Source organism: Drosophila albomicans, chromosome 2R (genome assembly GCF_009650485.2).
Source record: "Drosophila albomicans strain 15112-1751.03 chromosome 2R, ASM965048v2, whole genome shotgun sequence".
Lineage (NCBI taxonomy): Eukaryota > Metazoa > Arthropoda > Insecta > Diptera > Drosophilidae > Drosophila > Drosophila albomicans.
This window is the reverse complement of record NC_047631.2, coordinates 4,205,503-4,229,755: the sequence shown is the minus strand read 5'-3', so window position 1 is coordinate 4,229,755 and position 24,253 is coordinate 4,205,503. Positions and strand designations below refer to the sequence as shown.

General features: G+C 40.0%; 1 protein-coding gene across 1 annotated transcript; it reads right to left on the bottom strand.

Moving 5' to 3' along the window:
- Positions 1 to 19,807, bottom strand: LOC117576036 (pair-rule protein odd-paired). Its single transcript, XM_034260559.2, has 3 exons — positions 18,435 to 19,807; positions 1,813 to 1,982; positions 1 to 1,710 (listed from the first exon to the last, which is right to left on the bottom strand). Exons 1-3 carry the CDS (start codon positions 19,468 to 19,470, stop codon positions 937 to 939), a joined length of 1,980 nt encoding a protein of 659 aa, XP_034116450.2. The 5' UTR covers positions 19,471 to 19,807; the 3' UTR covers positions 1 to 936.
- Between the last annotated feature and the right edge of the window lie 4,446 nt (positions 19,808 to 24,253).

Genomic DNA, 24,253 nt, shown 5'->3' with positions numbered 1-24,253 from the left:
CTTTATATTTAGTTTTTGTGTGTTGTTTTTTGTTTTTATTTTTAATTTATTCGTGTTCTTAAGCTGGGGGAAATTCTAAGGCCGAAAATGTATGTACGTATATGATTAGCTTTTCAATCAATTTTTTTTTTAAGTTTTTTTTTTGTACTAGATAGCTGGAGGAGTTTATCTTTTATATAGATTTTATGAGTGTTTGTGTTTGTGAAAAGCAGTTTGAAAAATTTGCTAATACTTAATAGTTAAATAGTCATTATGCTTAAATAAAATTATTATGTATGTATATATCAATTTTTATCATATACATATATCATATGTTATTTTATACATTTATCTTTTACAAACTTTAGTTTTTTTTTTATAATTTACAAGAATATTTCGATTCGCACCACACTTAAACAAAAGCAACTACAATGCTATTCTTTAAATTAATTTAACATTTAGCAAAAACTTAGGCAACTTCCATTGTTGTGTTTTTTGTTTTTATTGTATATTATATTAAAATACATAATAATAATCATTACAATAATAATAATAGGCTTTTTAAAGTACTCTCAACTCTATGATGCAATTGGTTTTTTCTTTAAGTGTAAGTTATGGGTATGTGTTTGTGTGTGTGTGTATATGTTTGAGTGTGTCTGTGTGTGTGTGTGTAGTTTTACGTTTATGTTTAACAGCAATTTTTCAATTATCAGGTAAAAAGTTTAAAGTGCTTTCTTCAACTTTCAGAAATATTTGGTTTTCACATTGCGCGACAAGCGCCAAATTCTGCAGACGCTGACAGCAAATCCAGTCCAGAGCTTGCGTTGGCGTCGACGCTGAAGCCGACGCTGACGCTGACGCCGACGCCGACGTTGACGTTGCATCTTCTGGTGGCACTGCAGTCGCCGCTGGCGTTGGCGGCAGCGGCGGCTCCTCGGGCCACCAGTTCTCCCAATCTCAATACGCCGTCGCGGCTCCCGGATGCATTAAATGGTGATGATGATGATGGTGACCAAAGTGATTCAATGGATTCATCGCTTCCGCACTGCCAGCCGGCGCTGCCGTATGATACCAGTCGCTGGGCGGATGATGCTGCGCCGCCGGATGGTAAAGGAGATGATGACTGTGATGTCCGGTGACGGCCAGCATCGATGCCGAGGCAGCAGCCGCTCCCGGTGAAGCAGCCGCCGCTGATGCCACCGCTGCTGCGGCCGAGTTACCAGCAGCCACCTGATGATGATGGTGATGATGATGATGAGACGGTGGTGGTCCCAAGGGTGGTGGCAGATACGCGGAGGATGCCATCAGCTGAAGCGCAGGCGAAGATTTCGCTTCGGCATGCAATGACTGATGTGCGGCAAGTTGATGTTGTTGTTGCTGCTGCTGCTGTTGTTGTTGTTGTTGCTGCTGCTGCTGCTGTTGCTGCTGCTGTTGTTGCTGTTGCAGCAGATGGGAGGCGCTGCTGCTGGCTGTGCTGCTGCTGCCGCTGCTGGAGGCACCCAAGTGCACGCTGTGCATCGGATTCGGCTCCGACTTGATTGAGTGTGGGGATGATTTAATGCCACTGCCACCGCTCAGGCTGCTGACGCCGCTGCTGCTGCCAGCACTGCCATCCAAACGTGTCGAGGGCGGCGTCTGAGCGCCACCCGTGACAATGCTGGAGCTGGAGCTCTCCTCGCCATCGCTGTCATAGCCATGCGACGGTGACTTCTCATCAATATTGCCATGCACCTGCGAATAGAGGAAAACACAAACAACGCATCGAATATTAGTCAGAGTCAAGGCAAAACTCGCGAAGTCGCGGCTAAATCGCAAACTAATCTTGATGCTTACCTTCATGTGCTTGCGCAGCGAAGAGGGATGTGTGTAGGACTTATCACAGCCATTGATGCGACAGTTGTAGGGCTTGTCCGAGGTGTGCACATGCGAGTGCTTCTTGCGGTCCGATGAGTTGGCAAAGCGCCGATCGCAGCCCTCGTGTTCGCACTTGAACGGTTTCTCGCCTGCAAGACAAACATAAAATCTCGATAAGTTCTCTATAACGTCCAAGGTAAAAGGGTATCGATAAAACAGAAAATATTCATAATTGCAGGGTATCTTTAGACTTTCTTGACAGTGTCCCTTTTCCTCGTAGTTTTGGGGGAAAACAATAGGCATGCTCCCCCCACCAAATGTGTTCGAGTTCGAGACCCGTCGGTCCCATAAATGACATTATTTATGTGCCACGCATAAAATATAAATATATACTCGTCCAACTAACTATACGAGGGAGAACGATAAAAGACGCCAATTTATGAACTCCGACTCCGACTCTGAGCCAAGATTCAATAGCAATACAATTTAATAAAGGTGGGAAAACTGAGCGTCTGTCCAGCGTTTTTATTGAGAAAAATCATATAAATTATGCGGGATCAGAGGTATTGTTTGAAATCAAACAGCTCGACGACCAAACCTCCGACACGCAACCAGCGGCCAATCTTCGACCTCTCCAAATCCGAGGAACACAACAAAAAATTCACCTGTGCCGCTTTCAGATGTTGCTGTTGTCCTTTTTGTCGGAACATGTGAAAAACTAAATGAACAACGGGTCAAAATACGTTGAGCGCTTGTTACTGGAAAAAAGGTCAAAAGGTTAACCTCTATTATACACAGGCAGTAACACCTTTACCCAGACAACACAGGGTGATATTTTATGGCTTATTACAAAATTATTTGTCCAAAAGAGTTCTAGATGCAAGTAGATAAAACTCTGGACTTAACCCAAAACCTAAACATTTATAATAATTCATATTTTATTGCCCCAATGTTAACCTATAATTTGGCAAATGTTACACATGTGTTTTGATTATTTTGGAGATAGGAAAAGGAAGAGATCTGAGAATCATATGGAAACTCCGAAAAAACTAAACGTGGTCAAAGGGTTAACAAATTGAGGACAATTTATATAATTATATTCCTTAGTGGGGGAAATTAAATTTGACGACAATATAAATTATTGTTATAGGACTTCTCTTTCATCTAATAGCAATAAGTTGTGTAATCTTCTTAAAGACAGATATCAAATGGACACAACATACGCCCACTTCTGATCCATCAGTTTCAATAATGTGAACATAAACTTGATTCAAACTGGAGAGCAAATCCATTTAGCATATGGCATTTATATGCCAGCTAAGCGGCCATTATGCGCCTCGCCTTTTGACAATTGCAGCTAAGCTGCTCAACTGGGAGCTGGCTGGCTGGTTGGCTGGCTGGCAGCTTCAGCCCCACTTCCAGCTCTCAACGTCCCACACTGAAATCGACAACAACAACAGCAACCAGCAACAACGATGGCGATGACGATGACAATAATCGAATATTTTCACACCTTGAGCTTAAAGTGGACATAGTTATGGTTTAGGAGGGGCATAACCACGACACTGCAGTCGAGTCGAAGAGCAACCAGCAGTGTACACAGAGTGTACACTGAAAAGCTGTATTATTATCTGTCCCTTTGGGCTCTTTGTGTGTGCGCCATATAAAAAGACATCCAGCGGTGCTCTTTGGGGCTTGGTTTGTTCCACGCTCAACAAGTTTTTGCTTTATGATTTCTTCGTTTTGTCGATGTTTTCCTTTTGTTGTTGTACCACTTATTGTTTGTCTCCCTTGCGTGTAATTTAATACTAATTTATGTGCTTTATTACGCGAATTTGCATAAACTTTTAGTTTGTTTTAAACACAAAATGAGTATTCGATTTTGAATGGCGTGTCGCATTTGTTTGTAGCCCATTTCCTCTTTCCCCTTTGCGTCGTTTATTGTTTATTGTTTGTTGTTTTTCTATTAATTTGTCAAAATCTGAACAGTCATAAATATGCGTATTACTCGACCAATCACTCTCCACGGATCCCTCAATTATTTTGACAGACCGAATCCAACACAAGTTGTTAAGAAACAAGCGCAGCGAATGCATTTCGATGCGAGCAGAGCAGTTCATGGCAACTGAAGGGGAAGTCGAGGAATGTCAAGTGTCGGCTATAAGTCAACTGAATTTAAATAGGCGTAAAAGGCGCCACAAATAATACGATTTTTCGACCTTTAAGAAGTGTTGTAGAACCACAATAATTAGTATGAAAAATTCCTGATGATAATTGTCTAATCATATGCAAAGTAACAAGTTGTTTTCCCTGGATATTTTGTTAACTCATCTTCGAGCAAATAAATTGTTATCAGCGTTGAATTATCCATGTTGTTTTAAACGCTAATGAGCAGGCAGATGCCATTTCAGGTTGTTATCAACTTTATCACTTGAGAAGTGACTTTTTATGACTTGCCTGGACACACTAGGAACTGTCTGTCCCATACTCGAACTCGTATACATATAAATGAGAGTGTTCACCATATGGGAAACTCCTGGTGCGCTTTGCGGTCTAAGCGCAGCGGGTGAATGCGCGGCACGCGACTGCAAAGTGGAAGGGTTTGTGTCCCTGCTAAATATACGCATAATTTTCACATTTACAGCGCGATCCACATTTAAATATTTTATTGCTTTAAGTTTAAAACGACAGATACGTGTAGGAAAAAGCAAAAATAGAGAGACAGAGAGAAAGAGAGAGAGAGAGAGAGAGAGAGAGCACAGTAAAGAAAAACCGCCCATTTATAAAATGTCAATTTCAGGGCAAATATATTTCCATACTTTGCAAAGGACGTCCATAGTCATAGTCACGGACTGAGCAGGCCGCCATGTAAATCCCATTTAGGCTCTGAGCATTGCCAAACTTATTTAAATATTTCAATAAAGTAAATCCCAAGTCTGTACATAAAAAATATAAAAAAAGAAGCGACGAGAACGAACTTTGAAATAGGCCGCGAGAAGGCTATGGAAATGTGCTTTGCATATTTCGTTTTCCCTTTTGCAAAAGTGCCATTAACTGAGGCCCAAATTGTTAATTTCCTAGCGGAAAAAACGTTTAATGTAGCTCGGGAACGCTTGGAATTGGCACAGCGTCTGTCATGGCGTCCTCGCTGTTCCGTCATCCCGTCGTATCGTCGCGCCGTGTACAGCCCCGCGCTTTTTTGTTGCTATTGTTTTGGGGTTGGTTGAATTTCGGGGGTTGGCAGTGCTTTGTAATCTGTTTTGTGGGTGGCTTTAGCCAAGAAAACTGTGTGTAGACGACTATATACATATATATGTATACATTTTATATACCTATATAAAGTGGGCTATGTGGATGAAAAACATATCACATGTTTTAGCTTTTATGTAACGGTAAAGCTGCCTGTCATTTGCAGACGAAGTCGTACGTACAGGCCGACGGACTGAAACTCGGAACTCGAACTCGAACTCGTACTTCGAGCTTCGGTACTGTGTCTAGGTCTCTTCAATGGCTCAGTGTGCAAATATGAGATTGTGTGTGCGTGTTTAATGTGGATGTTTTACTTTTGGGGCGTTGTTTTCGGCCGTGAGCTTTGGGCGTAGTCGTAAGGAAAAAAATTGAGTTTCACTAAACGTCTCTTAAGTGTTTTTTTTTTTGTGTGTAGGGGGAAAGAAAGAAAATTGTGGAAATGCCTACAATATGTTTTTTTTTTTTGTTGACGATGTTGTCGAGCTTCTTTGAAGCTATATCCTGTGTGTGTTTGGGGCTCTCAACGAAGCGAACAAAACGAACAAGAAAATCTACGAAAATTGTCAATAAAAGCATGTCAGGGAACGTTACAAATTTAAACAATATTGTTGCGATATTAATTTTTGTCAAAAACAAACCGCACTTCGTCCCCATTTAGCAAAGCTTTACTGAAGTTGACTCCGTTTAAAAACGAAAATAAATTGAATCAATTTAAAAAAAAAACAGCCCACTGGTCTGACAATGAGGAAGCAACAAGCTGTCTGTAGAATATGCCTCATTTAGCTCCACTCACTTCACTTCTGCGCTCTCTCGCCCCTTCTTTTCCCGTGCATATTAAGCATCATTGACAGTCGCTGATTAATTGAACCAGAATCAGGTTTTTTTTTTCATTTTCAGCCAGGCAGGCACAAAAGCAGAAACAACAGCAACAAATGAGAAAATTGAAAATGAAAAATAACATATTTTCGCAGGCATTGCCAGAGTTGCATACTTGTATTAAATGCAACTGTCGAGAGCAGGCGAATTAATTAAAACGCCACAAACAGATTCACTTAACAGTGACTATTTAAACCGGCTGCTATAAAGAGACAGAGAGAGAGAGAGTCATGCAGCAATAGTAACAGTACGCTGTTAGCAGTTGATATGTTAATGAAGTGCTTCTGCTATTAGCAGTGATCCGACGGAGATCAGCTGTAACAGTGCCTGCAATTAGCAGCTGTTAGAGTCTAGCGCTGTTAAGTAATCATTTCCTGTGTGCTAAAAAGGCAAAGAGGGGTGAGCGAAAGAGAAGAAGAGATGATGAGCCTTAGTGAAGTAGCGAAGATAAGCAGCATCATCATCGCTCATGTGTCAACAACATGCAATGCGATATGATTATTATTATCTAACAATACAGAATAACAAAGCAGCAGCTACTTTTTGCCTGCCTGCCTGCTTGATTCTCTGTCTGTCTGCCTGACTGTCTCCCTCTGTTAGTCCCTCGCTCTCGCACACTGTATCGCTTTCTCGCTCTAGGTTGTTGACACTCCTTTTAGGATTTGAAAAACCTCTGCTCTACGTATCTGTCGTTGTGAATTTATTTTTTTATGATTTTGTTGCCGCTTCTTCCTTTGAGTCTTTTGTTCCATGTAAAGCCGGAAAAAGCCAAACCCCGATTTCCTGGCGGTTTACATTTCAATGGGCAATTTTCTTCCCCTACTTTTGGATTGGTTTTTTCATTTTCTCTTTTTTTCTATTTTGTTATATTTTGCAAATGTGTCTGTTTTGGTTTAGGGATAGTTAGGGGGCAGCGACTGTTGATGGTAAAGTATCCGTAAAGCACTTCCTGAATGTGCGCCACGGCTGCCAGGCAAGTGCAAAACTTGACTCACGTGGCAAGTAAATTTATGAATGATGTCAGCGCAGAATATATATACAAAGGATTAATGAAATATTTATTCTCAATGACATGAATTTATTGCATTTTATTAGCAAGATTTTAAACATGTTAAGCATTTATTCATTAGCTAGTTCAATTTCGGAGACACTCTTAAAACTCTCTCCGACCTATATTGAATACCACTCATGACGCTCATTTTCCTCTCGAATTCTCAATTTTATTTATGAATATTTATAACAGTTGCCTGCGTTTGATAACCATATTAATGGCAGACGTCTCCCAAACTCAGCTCGCTCATTATTTATGCCTCATAATAATAATAATAAAATAATAATTTAAAAGCAATGAATGCTGCTTGTCAACAGCAATGGCCAAAGCAGCAAGAATTCAAAATACAAAATCTCAAACAGCACTGCAGCTCATCATCAACATCATCATCATAATGATAATTGTCCTCAGGAGCTGAGTTTTGCACCCCTAAAAATAAAGTTACCTATGAATGTTTGGCCTGGGCAAGGCCAGACCTCGAAATACTCTTCAGCTTCAGTTGCGTCTGCGGCTCTATTGTTCGCCTTTGCTTTGACAAAAACCGTTGAGTGAATTGCGTAATGTCTGTCATGATTTATGATTTTGGTATCCCTCCCCGAAACCATCGCTGACCCATCCTCGTCTTCGTGCTCATCCTCACATCATTTTCGCTATTTGTTTGCAGCTTTGCGCCGCTGTCAAGTGATACGTTAATAATTGACATTGGGGTCAGTCGAGCCCGATCTTTGCCTGTGGTTTATTGTAGCCAAATAGACGTAAATGGCAACTTTGTTTTTATTTTCGCTCGAAACAGTAAAACAAAACAAATTTTACACTCGGCTGAAGTTATGGGTTTCGCCTAATGAGAGCGGCACGAGCAATGAAATGAGATTCAAATCAAGTTGGCAGCTCCATAATTACGGTCTTAACGTAATAACTGAGTAAGGAATGGAATTAGGTTTCAATTTCAGTTTATATTGCAATATTAAGTTTCCCAAAGTTCGAGATTATTTACCATGTCTTTAATGCCTTTAACACAGACTGTCTTAAAGCAAGTTGGCAGCTCCACCCACTTTACTTTTGGTTCTCATTGAAGATCTTAGCCATAGCTATGCCATACAAAACTTCAATAAATTGTGCTCAGCTGGAACAGTCCGACCACGTTGCGTATACACAATGCGCATTGCTCATATGCTTGAGCCAGACAACTACAGCGACTATTAGTAAAACAATGACAGGCAACAGCCTTGCTGTACACGACCAAACATGGGCCAGTTTGTGTCTGTACTATGTGCATACATATCTTACTTCTCTTTTTCTTTTTTTTTTTTGGTTTTGTGATTTTTCTTACAACGAACAAATTTTCGACAAGTTAGCTCGAGCAAGAGCAAGATTAGAGGTGTGTGTGCTACAAACAGATATATAAATGTGTATAAGCATATATATGTATATGTACATATATGCGTACTCCTATATTCATAAAAACACGAGTACTGGTATACGAGTGCATTATGCATTCAAATTGCATTTTCAGTTGCCAGCAAAAGTTTTGCTCGCAAACCGCATTCTGAGAATAAAGCGATAGAGAGAGAGAGAGAGAGAGAAGGAGACTGGCTGTCTGGCTGAGTACGACTTGTAGACATGTAGAAATATACATATATATGTACATATATGTATGTACATACTATATATGCAGTTATGTCTGCATCTGCGTCTGGCAACCTTGTACCTTCTGCAGTACATTTGCAAAATTTGTACCACAAACATTTTGGCTCGACAGCAAATTGTCGACATTAGCATTAAATATTTTTGATGTCTAACAGAAACAAGGCAACAACAACAGTTAATGACTTTTTATGTGTCTGTAAGCACAGCTCTTTATGAGCTACGCAAATTGAACGTGCATCTTAAGACTTTGTTAATGTTGAATTTGTGTTAGCAAAATGAAATTTGATTTGCCATAAATGACATTGTGTGCGTTAATCGGGGTATGCTAATAGTTTAGCTTGCCATATGCCAATATTCAACCAACAGATACTGCGTAGCAAAACAGCTCGGTAAATGCACTCGAATGACAAACGAAGCGTAGACAATAAGCAAAAGTAACACTAAGCCTATTGTCTGTGGCCCAAAGTGCACACAAACAAGGCGCGATAGAGACACTCTCAAGAGCAATAGAGTCAGAAACGAAGCAAAGAGAAAGAGATACCAGAGTGTGTAACCATAGTCCCAGTTCTTGGGGACCTTAACAGACAGTTGACAAAGACAAGACGCTAGACAAGATTAGCCCAGTTCGAATCCGAGTTCAAATTCACAGGTAGAGCCCCTGGCAGCTGAAACACTCGAACTGAAACAGCCACTCATCAATGGAATTTGCAAACAATTTCTGTTCTGTTACAGTTTCAGTGCTTACTCCTTGCATTGAGATCGATGGCGTTGGCGGCGTTCCTCAGAGTTCTCAAAGAGGTGTTGCTTTGTATATACCCCGACTTAGGAGTTCGATGAGTAACTGATTCTTCTTTTCTTCTTTTTTTTGCTTTTTAGCGCTCTTTAAGATTTTAATCTGAGCCGTTGTCTTGAGCCGCTTGTTTGTTGTTTTGCGTTGCAGCCAAGTAGAAAATCTCTTGGCATGCTTGCCAGCGAGTGTGAGAAATTAAAATGTCATCAAGATTGTCATCATTGGTTATTTGATGTGACAACTGGTGAAACTGTTTATTTTGTTTTTGTTTTTTTTAGGGATTCTTGTGTCATGCTTATCGCAGTGTTCAAGTTTAAATGTTGTCAATTTTAACGAGATTTGACTTCCAGATAAATATCTCAATGACATCAGCGATTGAGTATTTGAAGGAATATTTGTATTAAGGAGTGTGCCAAGCAAAAAGAAGACAATCCATTGAGAAGAGTTCTATATCTAGGAGTTCTTCTCAAGTGAAATCTTCGTCTAGAAAACGATTGGCAAATTTGTATTTGCAAAATATCGTTACGATATTCCGCTGGAATATTCACACACTCAGAGCTCAGAGCATTTGACTTGGGGTAGCTGTCAGTATTGCTTAATGAACATATCAAAACATCACATAAAATTGCATTTATGTATATTTTGCGGGCCAGAGAAATATCCATTAAGTGCCAACCAAATTGGTCAACGCCTCAGAACAGAATGGAAAGTATCACATCTCTTTGAACGCCCCCAGAAAGTGTTGTTACCTCAACTCAATGGCTGCGAGTCGAGTCGACTTTCAGTTGAATGCGCCCGTTTCCCAAAACAGTTTTCGGAAATTTGAGCAGGCTGAGAAAAAAGAAACAAGCATTGGCAATCCGCAATCGGCAGTCAGAGAGCTGCAAAGGGAATGCGCCACGTATCTGTCAGATACACATACTATACATTTTCACAGTAGCTCAGCCCAACCCAGCCCAATACAGTGGAGCAAAGCAAACGGGCAAACGGACAAACGGGCAAACGAAGTCGAGTCGAGCCGACGGCAATGCGTCATAGCCAAATGGTGGCGTTGGCCGTCTGTAATTTTAGCCAAAACAGAGTGCCCAAGTGTCCGCATGGTTGTCACAGCATTCACAACATTTGACAGCCTCATGTCGAGCAAGATTTGTGTTTTGTTTTAGACTCGTAGAATGGCAGGCGGCAACCCGCTCTATTTATTTACAATTCGAGTACACACATGTATTCCGCTTCTAATTGCATTGACAATGTTTTTACAATAAATTGCGTGCCCGTTAGCTGCAGCCGAACCTATTTGGGTTAAAACAATCACAATTCTCATATGCATGCCTAAATAAACTTCAGAGGCGTTGGTGTGTTACAAATTTGTCAACGCGACCGACAAACGAGAGTGTGTGCGAGTGTGTGTGAGTGTGTGTGAGTACGATATGCAAAATTAAGCTGATTTGACAAGCACGCTTATAGATTGTCATTCATATTCACGTTCATGCATGAAATATGTTTTCGATATACTCTTCACATTTATTTCTATTTTACATTTCTATACTTCTTAGAAACATAAATTGTACTTTCTTTCCGATGCTACTCATAGTAAAGATCTGCTGTTTTTATATATTTATTAGAAATAATTATACTTTGCTACTCGCATATAATCAGAATCTCCTGACATTTAGCTTAATTACTATAACACCTTTAAGAACATACGCTTTTTTGTGCCGCATTCTCTACTGCTTTCGATTTTTGGTGGCTGTTTAACATTTTTGTACTCAGATGGTATGAATAATGATTTCATTTTTCCCCATAAGCTAATTTATACAAGTGGATGTGGGGCATGTTGTGGTCGATGGTGGGGATCGGGATTGGAATTGGCCCTTGGTGTGCGATTTAGAGGATTAGTCAGGCTTGCTTTCATATTTCTTGAAAAAAAAGCAGACCTGTACCCTCGGCCAGCGAGTGGAGCGTGAGTGTGTATGAGTGTGAGTGCGAGTGTGTGTGAGTATCATCTGCATGCAGATATAAAAAATATGCAAGATGACAGTTTAATTTTATGGTTTGTCTGCTGCTGATCAGTTCTTTATGCGTTGAAATTTTGTATTTCTTTTTTTTTTTTTATGCTGTTGTGTTGTGTTGCCTGGCAATCTTGCCCGAGTCTCGACTTATTTCAGCTTTCCTCCTCGGAACTCGTCTCAGCCACCTACAAATTGAGGCTTCCCAAATGCGGAGAATGCGCATTCGTAGCTACTTTTGGCTTGATATTTCTGTGTGCGCGTGTGACTCGAATTCTCCTTTTGTGGATCATCTTAGGAATTTAATTAATTTGAGCGCGACTTCTATGACAAATGGGCGTGGCTAAGCGGCAGTTATGCCGAAAAGCACACTTAGTGTGCTTCAACAAATATTTCAAGTGTGTGCTAATAGTTGCCCAGGCAACAACAATGGCAACAACTACAACTACAATCAGAAGCAGCAGCAACAACAATGGCTGCCAGGCTGAAATAAGCCTCATTTATTAACTAGCCCCGCAGCCGACGCGACGTCAGAATAAGCAGCTTAACCACTGAACCATCATACAGGGTGCTATAAACAGAGAACGCATGCGAGAGTAAGGCAGAAAGAGATAGAAGAGACAACATTATGCAACAACCTTAACAGCGACGCTTCTCTACTCATAACTATTCAACAAAATGGCTACTTAGCTAATAGACCAAAAAATGAAAAAAATAAAGGGTTGACGAAATTTAACCCCTGCCGCGTTGTTATGCACTTCTAAATGAAATTATATTGCACAAATACACGCGCATATGATAAAGAAGCATTTCTGTGTGTGTGTGCCCCGATATACATGCATGCAAAGCATATAACATATAACATTGTTTTGACATTTTTAAAAATGCGTGGCAATAGTTTAGCCATTGTGCTATGGCTAACAACCCTCACCAACCCCGCTAAGCGGAACGGCTGCTCATCGGACCAGGAGCAGAAGCAGAAGAAGGAGCAGGAGCAGGAGTAGAACTGTTCTCAAAAGGGTGGTGCTAATTATAATGCATGCATTTGTTAGATTAATCAATATGCATTTGGAGGAGGGTTCCGTAATGATCAAAAAGGTTTTGTTGAGCATTAGCTAAACATCAAATAAATAGAGTAAAAGTCCTAAGCTGGACTAAATTAAAAACTCCATCACCATAAGAAAAGTAGAAGTATTAAATGAGCTGTTTTTAAAATCATTTTGAGTTGCAGTTGTAATAATCATCAAACTTTTTTGCATTTCAAAGTTATAAATCTTTCACTTAAAGTTACGCTCTTCTTTGCAGAGGAGAAGGAAGAGAAATGATTTCGGGAATTTCAGTGGGAAACCGCAAAACTAAACCAATATCCAGTCGACTGTCAAATACTTGGACCACAAATAAAATTTATATACTTTTTACTTTACGCTCGCAGGTCCCATAAATCTGCAGCTTCGCAAGGCGTTGTCATAAAAATAACATTTGAATAATTCAATGAGTGACCAAAACGTTGCGCTTTTCCCCTTTCATTCCTGTTTCCCCTTTCGTCTGTGTTTAGCCCGTTCTGGTCCATCGCTTGATAATCGAGTGTCATGTTGAAATTGGTCACATTTGGCACTTTTAATTGAGCGAAACGAATGCAAAACACGAATATGTCGAGAGGGAGAGAGAGAGGGACAACCAAGGTACAAACGAGAGAATGACGAATTCCGTTGAAAAATGCATTCGTCATTAGCCAAAATTGTTATGGAAATTCAGAGTGAGGCAAGGCAAAGAGACATGCATATCTAGGAGCGTAACTAATTGATTTTCAGAGTTTTAGAGAGCGTTGAAGTCAGCACGAGACGCTGAGTTCCTGCCAGGCACAAGGCACAACTTAGAGTTCACGTCAGGACCACGGGAGAGGAGAAGCAAAGGAGCAAGGGCAGGTAGTGTCTTGGTAATCAGTCCCCGGGGCACATTGCAGGTTAGTTTACTTTTTGTGTGCGTTTTTTTTCGCTTTTGCATTGTTCTCGTTCTCCTGGCCCCGAAAACAAATTCTGAGAAGTTCAACAGCAACAGCCACAGCAAACAGTCAACATTTAATGCGCAAAATATATAAAAAGTTATTTTTGTTCCGTCTCACTGTCAGCTCTGAGTGTTGTCTGTCTTTTTGTCCCACTGTCGCACTGTTGTCTTGTGTTGTTTGTTTGAAAATCGTTGAACCCGCAATAAAGTCATCAATCATTGACATTTGCAGCATTTGATATCTTCGACCACTCGCTGCCTGCCTGGCTGCCTGACTGTAGAATTTGAAAAATTATGCTCTTGGCGCCGACTAGCAAAAACTTTTAACAGTGCCATACCTCAAATCTCTGTTATCTAACAGTTTCGAAAGCCGTCGCTGTTAAGACGCAATAAGCTAACTAAATGGAGTGCATAACTTTCTGCTAGAGTGGGGAAAATGGCAAAAGCACATAAAATGCTTTTTTGCTAGCTTTCAGCTCACGACAACAAGTTCATAAAAGACTCATTAAAAAAGCACTTGAGCTCAATTAAAACGAGTGGCTAGTGGCGGAATCAGGAAGCAGAGCCAATCAACATTTACAAGGGTCCACAGGATATTGCTGCACTTGCTTAGCAAGAGGTGAGTACAAAGAGGCGATGCAGAGGGAAAACATAAACATAATGAGCTTGGCCAGCATCCACTGTAAACTAACCACAAAGTTGTTGGCCATTTGGAGCAACTCGGTTGTAGGTGTTAATGAATAAAGTTGTTGTTTGTGGTGTACCAGCCACAGGAGCACTTCACGAGCAACAACAACAACGACAACGACGACGACAGCAAAAAACGCCAGTCAATGGGAGGGAGCAAAAGTGTGAGAGAAAGAGAGACAGAGAGAGAGTACAGCATGTAAAACCGCACACAATGATAAACGCCATTCAGTTGCATACACAGACACTTCAAGCACACACTGTTAAAGTTGCTGGGCAAGGTGTCAACTGGAGGGAAAAGCAATAACAAAGCAGACAAACGTTGATTGTTCTGTTCCTGCTCTCTTGTTTTCTGTCTCTCTCTCTCTCTCTCTTTCATGTTGTTGTTGTTTTTGGAGTCTGGACATTGCGAGAGTGTAGAGATTGCAGACGACGGATAAGTGACAAGTGCAAAGTTAACATAGACCTCATATTAACAGCGATTGTCTGAAAAAAGTCTCCATTTGATAGGCAGTCAGTTAAAACGAATAAGCTCAATGTTTATAAATTGAAGAAAATAGGATAATTTCAGCACTTTGCAATTGCATTGCCTATTCAAATGAAAGTACGACAAGTAGTGTCTTGTTAATGGAAACGTGCTTTCTACTTTGCAGTTGTGCCAACCTATTTTCAGTCAACAAAATAAATAATAATTATTTGTTGCGTAAAAAGTATAAAGTTATAGGCATAGAAATACCATAAACTTGTCCTCTTGCGTTATTACATTGTTTTTTTTTTAATAATATATGAAATACTGCGTATTTAATTTTATTAAAAGAGACTCTGCGTGTAATATTTTAATTCCATTTAAATATATATAATATATGTACACATATGCGCAAAGTTAGTGATATAGTGTTGTGCACAAACAAATTGGTATACGACGACAGAGAAAATACCCTTTATTTAGAAATGCTATACATTCACGCGTAAAAGCTTTCTTTTACCGTTAAAGTGACAGTGTACCGCAAAGGGAAGTGTATGCGAAGCTAAAATTAAAGCACAAACAAAATGCGTAAAATATGCCCAGCAATATAAACGCCATTTTGTGTATGGCGACCTCGTACGTGTTGCTGTTGTTGTTATTGTTTTTGATTTTGTTTTTGTTACTGCTGTCTAGCACGCCTTGGCTGCCTGCGCCTTCCCTAGGCTGTTATCTGTTCTGTGTATGTGTGTGCGTGTGTGCTTTGTGTTTGTTTGTATGCATAGCGCGCTTTTAATAAACGGCTGCTGTGTAAAGGGCCAAACAAGGATAATACGCCCATGCTTGCACATTCACATTCGCATTCACTGTCTCGCTCTCTCTTTGGTTATTGCCACTGCCGCAGTTGTTGGTTTGGCTTTCATTTTTTTGCACGTTTTTGTTGCTGGCTTTTGTGTTTGCTTTATTAAAACGAGTGGCGCAATTTTAAAGCAATTATATTTGGGTTCGACACACAGCTACTCCTCGATTTGCTCTGTTGCCTGTGCTCTCTCTCGCTCCCGTTCATTCCCTCGCTCCCGTTCTCTCCCTCACTGTTTTTCTATTCAGCAACAACAACGATATCGAGTGCAATAAGTGTTTTTAATTGCTTGTTTAATTGTTTTTAATGTTTGAAATAGTCACATAAAAGTTGAAGTTATTTAATGAGCTTAACACGCTTTCAGAATCTGTTTGTATGTTTTTACTCACTCCATCCATTAAATTCACTGTTTGGATTCCCCCAAAATTGCTCCATTAATATGGCTCAGTCGTTATTAAGAGAAAAAGAGAGAATAGAAGCTTTCAATCGAACCCATATTAATCATTATGCAATGTGTTGACACTGAGCCCAAACCAATAATTTGAAAGTTGAGAAAATATGCAAAAATATTCGTCAGAAAAAAACAACTTAATAAACATTGCGGAAAACATTGATCAGCTATAACTCTGAAATTGTATTTCACTAAAATGATATATAGAAAAGTATTCCTGAAATGTGTATCGACTAAACGGATTTGCTGCGCCATTCTATCGTTAAATTTAAATTTGGTAAAGAATTCATAAAAAAAAAAACTTAAAAATAGAAAGAACAAATAAAATCCCCCCACACACCTAATAAATGCAAATGGAAATTCAAAATTTAATGAGCTTGAAATTTCCAGACAATTGAAATACAAATCATTTGATTTTTCGTTGTCTTGTTTTTTCGATTTAACAGACAAATTTCTTTTGCACGATCATTGAAAGGTAATTAAAATGTTTGATTCGATTTTGGGCCACAGACGCCATTGAATGACGCACACAGATTATGAATACGAACACAAAAATATGTATGTATGTGTTCCATAATGATCTTTTCAGATTCTTATTTGTTCCATCATTTTTTGACTAATTTCCATGATGATGTAGCGAAAATATTGAGTACATGATTGGTTGTTGCGTTTTTTGAAGTGGCCGACGGAAGACACAACTTCATTAGAGTTGAAACAGATTGGAAACGGAGGAGAATGGCCTTTAACCCGGCGAATGGTTGCCACTTGACTTCATCTCTATGTCTATCTTCCTATCCATCTCTTCGCTCTTTCTCTCCCTCTCTCTTTTTCACCCTCTCTGCGAGTCTTTACGCCCCTCATATAAATCAAAATTCAATCAGTAACGTTTTTGGGATCTGTTAACTGCCCGGTCTGGTGTTTGTTTTTATTACATTGACACACACAACTGTGATGTGTGTGTGTGTGTGTATGTGTTGACACGTGTCAAAACTTCCGTTTGTAATCGCACGGAAATACTTCTAGCCACTTCGTGCCCAGCACTCCAATTGCACTTTCGAGATTTCAGTTTTCGCAATCGAAAACTGGGGTAAAATCACAAAAATCAGAGCGCAATTCACATTTGAATCGTCGCCGCCCCTTCTATGAGGCCAATGGGTGAATTCTCTGTTCTCTGGACTTTAACACTGAGCTTGGATTCTATTTAAGTCTTCTGATGTCTGTGTGTTTGTGTTTATGTTTCTGTGTAAATATTTTGGGCTCTCTCCATGCTACATTTAACTTTTGATTTAGTTTATGCAAAAAGCGTTGATATGTGCCCAAGTTATTTATGAGGCTGTTCTGTTTGCCGGAATGATATGTGTGGGCTACTCTCAACTGAGACGTAGATATGTAAACAGTTGTTTGAATTAGATACGAGTGTGATAAGAATATATACATATGTGAGAGTGCTTAAGAGGTGTAAGAACGGTCTGATGCAAAGAATAGAGGGAAAGTGTTATTAATATGAGTTTGCTTTAAACAGAAGATTAAAGAACTTTAGTGAAGAAACTGCGTAATTTTTGGCAAATATGTCAGTAAACAAAATAAATAATAATCTAGTATGTTAAGAAATATTTCGTATTTTAGCAGAAAGATCATTAGATGGACTACCTATTATTTTCATAAAGTATATCAAATTTGTACGGAAAATATTTTTAAAACTAACATCTATAAATTTCATAAAGAATTCATGTAAAGACGTTGTAGGAAATATGAAAGTATATAAAATAAATAATTACATAGTAAGTCGCTAAGCACTAATACCTATATTAATATTAGAAAACACATTACCAGTTGAGCTATAAGTTATTCGCATTTTGAAGGCATATTCCTTAAAAGTTGACTTGTCTATCAAATTAGAATATTATTTTAATTGTATTTCTCAAATGGTTTCTAAACATATTTAAAATATATGTTTTTAAGAATTATCTATTATATAAAAAGATATCATTAAATCTTTATGAAATACTAATTAATATTTTCGAAGAAACTTCTTTCGAATACTGATTTGTCTTCAATATTTAAATTACAATATTGTATTTTTTGAATATTTCCTAAATCTATGCAATACTCTAACTTTGTTTGATATTTTACATTAAGGCATATGCAGTACAGTTGGGATTATCCTGCAACCAGAGTTACGAAGTCAATATAGACAACACTGCTAGATCCGCTGGCTAAACCGTTGAAAAGTCGAAGTCAAGCCCCTTGGGCGACTTATCCCATCGCAAGAACAACATTCACATTGTGATTTGCGACTTTTGAGTGAAAGGCTTAAAGGGCGCGGGCGAGGCGAGGCAAAGGAAAGACAAGATATATTACAGGTGGTAAGATCGTAAGGGACTAAGCTGCAGGTAAAAGGAGGCGTGGGCATGCACCGACGCTTTGCCCTCGGGGATTTGCCCACTCTGGACCCAGAAGTAAAGGGTTAAACCCGGACACACATGTGTGAGTGTGTGTACTTAGTGTGTGTACTTACCCGTGTGTGTGCGCTTGTGAATCTTTAAGTTCTCGCTGCGAGCAAACACCTTGCCACAGCCAGGATGAGGGCAGGCGAAGGGCTTCTCGCCGGTGTGGACGCGAATGTGGTTGACCAGCTTGTACTTGGCCTTAAAGGGTCGTCCGTTGCGCGAGCAGCCGATCCAGAAGCAAGCATGCGTTGTGCACTCGGGTCCACCGACATGCTCCACTGTCAGATGCGTGACAATCTCGTGCATAGAGTGAAAGATCTTGTTGCACGTCTTGCGCGCCGATTGCTGCTGCGATTGCGGCAACATGCCCGGCTGATCGGGATCTATCCAGAGGCATTGCATCTCCTGCTTCACGCTCGACGCCGCCGATGTTGGCTGGTGTCGCATGTAGCGCAGAAAAGCGCCCGGTCCCGCCGGATGCATGGCCGACATAGCGGCATGATGCGGATGGTGGGCATGGGCATGGGCGGCAGCGGCATGATGATGTGCCGCATGCACCGCCGACGGAAAGTTGCTGTGATGATGATGCTGGGCATACGGATGCGTTGCATAGTCCGCCATGCGCATCTGGTGCTGATGATGGTGATGGCTATGGAACGGATGCTGCCCAAAGCTAGAGCTCAGCTCAGCGGCAGCCGCCTGGGCTGGAAAGCTGGAGAAGAGCATCGAGTCTGCGCTGGCAGCGCTTGGCGCTGTGGCTGCCGCCGGATAGTCCGAGGCATCGCCGCGTCGTCCGAGTAAAAAGTCACGTGGCGTATAGCTATTGAAGTGACCGTAGCCGGAATTTTGATATGCCGCCGCTGCCAGCGATGTGGAGTCGGCACTGCCCTCCAGTTGCTGTTGTTGCTGCTGCTGCTGTTGTTGCTGTTGCTGCTGCTGTTGTTGCTGCTGCTGCTGTTGTTGTTGCTGTTGCTGCTGTTGTTGCTGTTGCTGTTGCAGATCATGTTGCTGATTGTTGTTGCTTGTTGTGGTGTTGGGCGACATGCGCAGCCCATAGCTGGCCAAATGATGCTGCGCGGGCTCAATGAATGCGTTCATCATCATTTTGGCTGTTTTAAGTTTTGCAGTTTGGCTTAAGTTTGGCTTAACAACGAGTATACACTGACTGATTCAAAAAAGAACGTGGCTCAAGCGCCCATCACATCACCAAGAACACCGCACAAGAAGCTTATTCTTTGTATATATTTCTATTTCTGTATATTTGATTTCGTTATTAGCTTCGTCAATTTTTTGAATATTTTTTTTTGTGGCACTTGCAATGTTTAAAAGCGCGCGCGTTATTTTTTTGTTAGATTTTGAAAACTAGCGCTTTTCAACGCGAACACCGGGGAGCGTCTAAACGTCACAAGATTCGCAGCAGGACTGAATTGTAACGCAATGCTCAGAGTTCCATCGCGGACTGATTTTCACCGTATGCGCACATTGGGCTCTTCCCAAAACCAGTCTACACTCACACTCACACTCACACATACTCACAGGCAGACACTCGCAATCAACCACCAATCGAAGGCGTGTCCACAGCGATCCATATAACAGAGCAGCTGCGCGAAGCGCACAGGAGCGACAGAGAGCGCAGTAGCAATGTGGTGGGTTTGGCATTTGCATTAACAGAGGCAGGTGAGTTAACAGTTTGCTTTCGCTGCAAGAGTTTTGAGTAAATATTATAGTTATAAATATTAAAAACATCAACAATTTGAATTATTAATTAATTACATATATATACTATTATACTACTTATTTATTTTTATTTTTGTCTACTGTTATATTCAAAATTAATGTAAGTATAGCAAAATGCAAAATGTCTCAATATAAATTTTTAATATTCAAAAGCATTTACAAAATACTTACAAATACATTAACCAAAGCGAATGCGCAATGTAATGATCGCCTATCGAGTTTCTAAGCTTACAGAGAGTTCTGTTAGTTAACAGCAAACGTCTGTTTCGCCTTTTTCTCGCGCTCTCTTTCGCTCTCTTTTTCAATCATTTTTTGTCCACATGCGAGAGCGAGAACTGCTGTAGTGGTGTGTTTGATGTGGTGAGTTCGACCATCGCCGTTGGTGCGAGCGTGAGGCACATACAAAATGGCTGTTCTTCCCAGAGTAAGAGCAGTACCAATAGCAGTTGACTTGAGCAGCAATCCAATTGGAAGTAGTCACACCATATTGCCATTGCATTCGCGCATTAACCGGTTTAGCAGCAGCAGCAGCATATGTACTCCCACTGTGGCGTGAGGCATGGGGCATGTGGGTGGAAAGACGGGTGAAAGGCGCATTGGGAGTGACTCGACATGCGCTGAACGCTGCACAGCTGCAATTGGCTTTGGGGACAACAGCCAATGGAGAGCTGAGCTCTATGCAACTTTGATGTGGAACTCTTGCTTTTACACTAATTGCAACGTTGCACACTTATTTATCATGTTTGGCAGCCATTTTGTATTTGTTGTTGTAAATTGGGGAGATTGTGTTGTGTTCAGCATCTCTGGCGCCATGTCAGTTTATCTACGCTGTTTATTTTATTGATTTTAATGATTTTAGCCACATTCTATTCGAGCATTTGTTTATTGAATTGGAAATGAAAAACGTTTCATTTTTGGTTTTGCTTATCGTTTTGGTTTTTGCGCCTTTGCGTAATGAAGACATAAATTTTCATTAGACCCCCTCTTAGTTTATTGTTTCTTAATTTATGGAATTTTAAATAAGGTAAAAATGTATGGCATGACCATACAATTTTTTGGTGCCAATTGATGAGGTACAGTTTTTTTTATTTAATCTTTAAGTGGTTCAACTAATTGCTCTTCATTAATTTCCATTGTTAGCGCTTACTTAATTGATTCGATTCGATTTCATTTGATTATGCTCAAGGACTTTTTGTACTGTGAAAATGTTAGTTTTAAGTATTAGCAAATATCAAATTTATCAAATTCATTACAAAATTAAAAATCGTTGCCTTTGGAAAGCTTTCTTTTAAGATTCAGTTATTAAAATAATTGAATACATAATTTTAATATACATACATATTTATATGAATTATCGTCATTCTTAATTTTTATATCATTACAGAAGTTCTCTTAAATTCTCTTAGCTATAATGTTGGCTTATATTATATGGGGGCTATTAAAACTCGCACAAATTGTGACATTAAATGTCATTGAGCAATGGCCATCAGAATTGCCAAACGATGCGACTATTAAAATGTCAAAAGAAACAGCGCTGTTGCCCATTTTGGGGTCTGGGCAGATCCATAAAAACATACACTCACAAAAAATTGCACTAGTCGAAGCCAATATGAGGTCCTACCCGCGGCGCATCAAGCGGCAGTTGTCATTTCAAATGAAGCCATTGCTCCACATCAACTAAACTGATGCAATGCAACACAGATAGAAGGAGGGGCACGACGAGGCAGCTTTCGCCACATGACTTGAGATGTTGGCTGATGGGACGCAGCTATGGGCCAAGTGGATTTCTAGCACATGGCGAACGAGGCGCATAAATAATGCATTCGAAGAAGCCACTTGAAAGATTGAAAACTGCAATAAACTTGTTGTTGCAACAACAACAACAAAACTAACAACAGTAGCAGCTATAGCCATTGCAAAGAGCAGAAACAAATACGAATTGTTAAAAATGTAAATAAACATTGGGTGAAAGACTCCCCAGCAGGGCGAGACCCCCAGGCGAAGAAATAAAAACAAATGGATGCATGTAACATCAATCGCCAAGTTAAGTTCGTTGAGAATCGCGTAGAAAGGTTGCACAACGCGAGCGCCCTCTATCGCACAGGTCACGCAACCGTAGCACTTTTCTGCCAATACTGGGCGTGGCTGGTCACTTTGCTTGTGGACACGAGTCAAATCAAGTAACGGGGCAAGCGAGCGACCCCGAAGCAAGAATCGGAATGGGAATCGAACTGCGAATGAGAATGGGAACGGGACGTCTTTGGCACATGCCGCGATCACCAGCGGTGCACGGGTTTGCGCCTGGGGTTTCCGACTCAAGTGTCGCTCTCTAACCACCGTTCACTGCCGGAAACTGTGACTGTGACTGCAACTGTGACTCCGACTATCTAAGTGTGTGCGATGTGATGCGATGCGTGTTGTCATTAAAAGCGAGGGAGTATTTTCCACAACAGGTTTTCTGAATTCCGAGTGATAAATGAAGGAAAGATTGAAGGAATGTGTTCAGCATTGGTGGGAAAATGAAGAGCAACACAGCTGAACTCAAAGTTTTTTAAACCATTTATTTTGCCAAAAAATGTGTGCAGTTTCTTTAAAACAGAAATTAAAATCTTTAAAAAAGTTGAGTCATAAAGCAAGTTAAAAAGCAAAAGTCGAGTGTGCTTGATAAAAGCAAAACAGCGCGGCATTATTCTTAAAATATACCAAAACAAACCGTAAAAATACGAAATACATACCAAATGGTATATTTGGCATATTAATATATTATTACATTCAAAATATACCGTAGAGTTAAAAAATATAGCAGATTGTAAGCCTTTTTACCCGTACTTTAATATTTCTTTAATAGCTTCTACAATTTTTATCTGATCGCAATCACAAAACCTTTACTTATTATTGTAAACTTGCGACTATAGCTTTAAAATTATGCTTGTTATTCGAATTTTGTCAATTTGCGTGGGCGGAGGTGGGCGTGGCAAAAATTTGAAACAAACTTGATCTGCGTGCACACATAACAAATGCTGTCGAAAAATTATAGCTCTATCTCTTATAGTCTCTGAGATCTAGGTGTTCAAACAGACGGACGGACAGATGGACATGGTTATATTGTCTCGGTTGTTGATGCTGATCAAGAATATATGTATGTATATATTTTATGGGATCGTAGAACCCTCCTTCTGCCTGTTACATACATTTTCTGCCGATAGAAAGTTATAATACACTCGAAACCTCTAATACAGAAAAGGAATTGATAAACAAAAACGAACAGAAAATTTCTCTTTAGAATATAAGATTAAAAGAAACAAAATATAAATAATTCGGAAGCTGTAATTTCCATTTTGATGATTCGACAATGAATTTCACATTGAATTTAGGCCAAATTTAAATGTTATTACCTCACGTAAATGCATTTTGTAAAACATTATATAATGAAAAATGCTGAATAATAATCATAAATAATAGTGTTCAAAACTAATTTCTGAAAATAATATAAAATCACGACTTTTTATGTCCGTGTTGGACGAAATTTAAGTTTTAAATTCAACAACTGTAAAAGTCGCAAAAAAAAAACAAGATTTTGTATCTTTAGTTTCGGATTCTACCTCATGCGCAATTTCCATTCAATTGATAATGCGTCCTCACGCCTTCGTAGTGCAACAGGTAAAGTTGCGCAAAATATTGGCAATAATTGCGAAACCCGCAAGAAAATAAAGAACCCGTAAAGAAAATTGCATCGGACATTATTGTAAACTGGGCGTGAGAGCCGGATCAAGATATCCTGGAATCCGGACGAGAGACAAAAATTCAGCTTATAAAGTCAATTTTTTTATGGCCATCAACCGGAACCAGCAGCAGGCCAAAAGCAGGACTCGTATCAGCGATACGGAATGGAAGAGGGAAACCATTTGGAAAATTATTCGCATCATAAAAATTTTGGCAGCGTTTTTCCTGGATAGGCCAAATGGTTATTGTGTGTTTTTCGTGCGAATCATAAAAAAGTGTGTGTGTGTGGCTCTGTGGCAGTGTGTGCGTACCACAGGATGCAGCAAGGAAAGATTTGTGATTTGACAAGGTCGTGTCAACCATAAATATTTACATGTCGTAAAAATCAAGGTGAATCCCCCCGGTAGACAACAACCACATATCCTTT

Excerpts from the sequence above, each read along its gene's own strand:
- LOC117576036 (XM_034260559.2), bottom strand. The coding sequence starts at position 19,470 with ATGATGATGAACGCATTCATTGAGCCCGCGCAGCATCATTTGGCCAGC. Across the intron at positions 1,983-18,434 it reads TCACAAGCGCACACACACGG|GCGAGAAACCGTTCAAGTGC; the intron begins GTAAGTACACAC and ends TTTGTCTTGCAG. Across the intron at positions 1,711-1,812 it reads CGCTGCGCAAGCACATGAAG|GTGCATGGCAATATTGATGA; the intron begins GTAAGCATCAAG and ends CTCTATTCGCAG.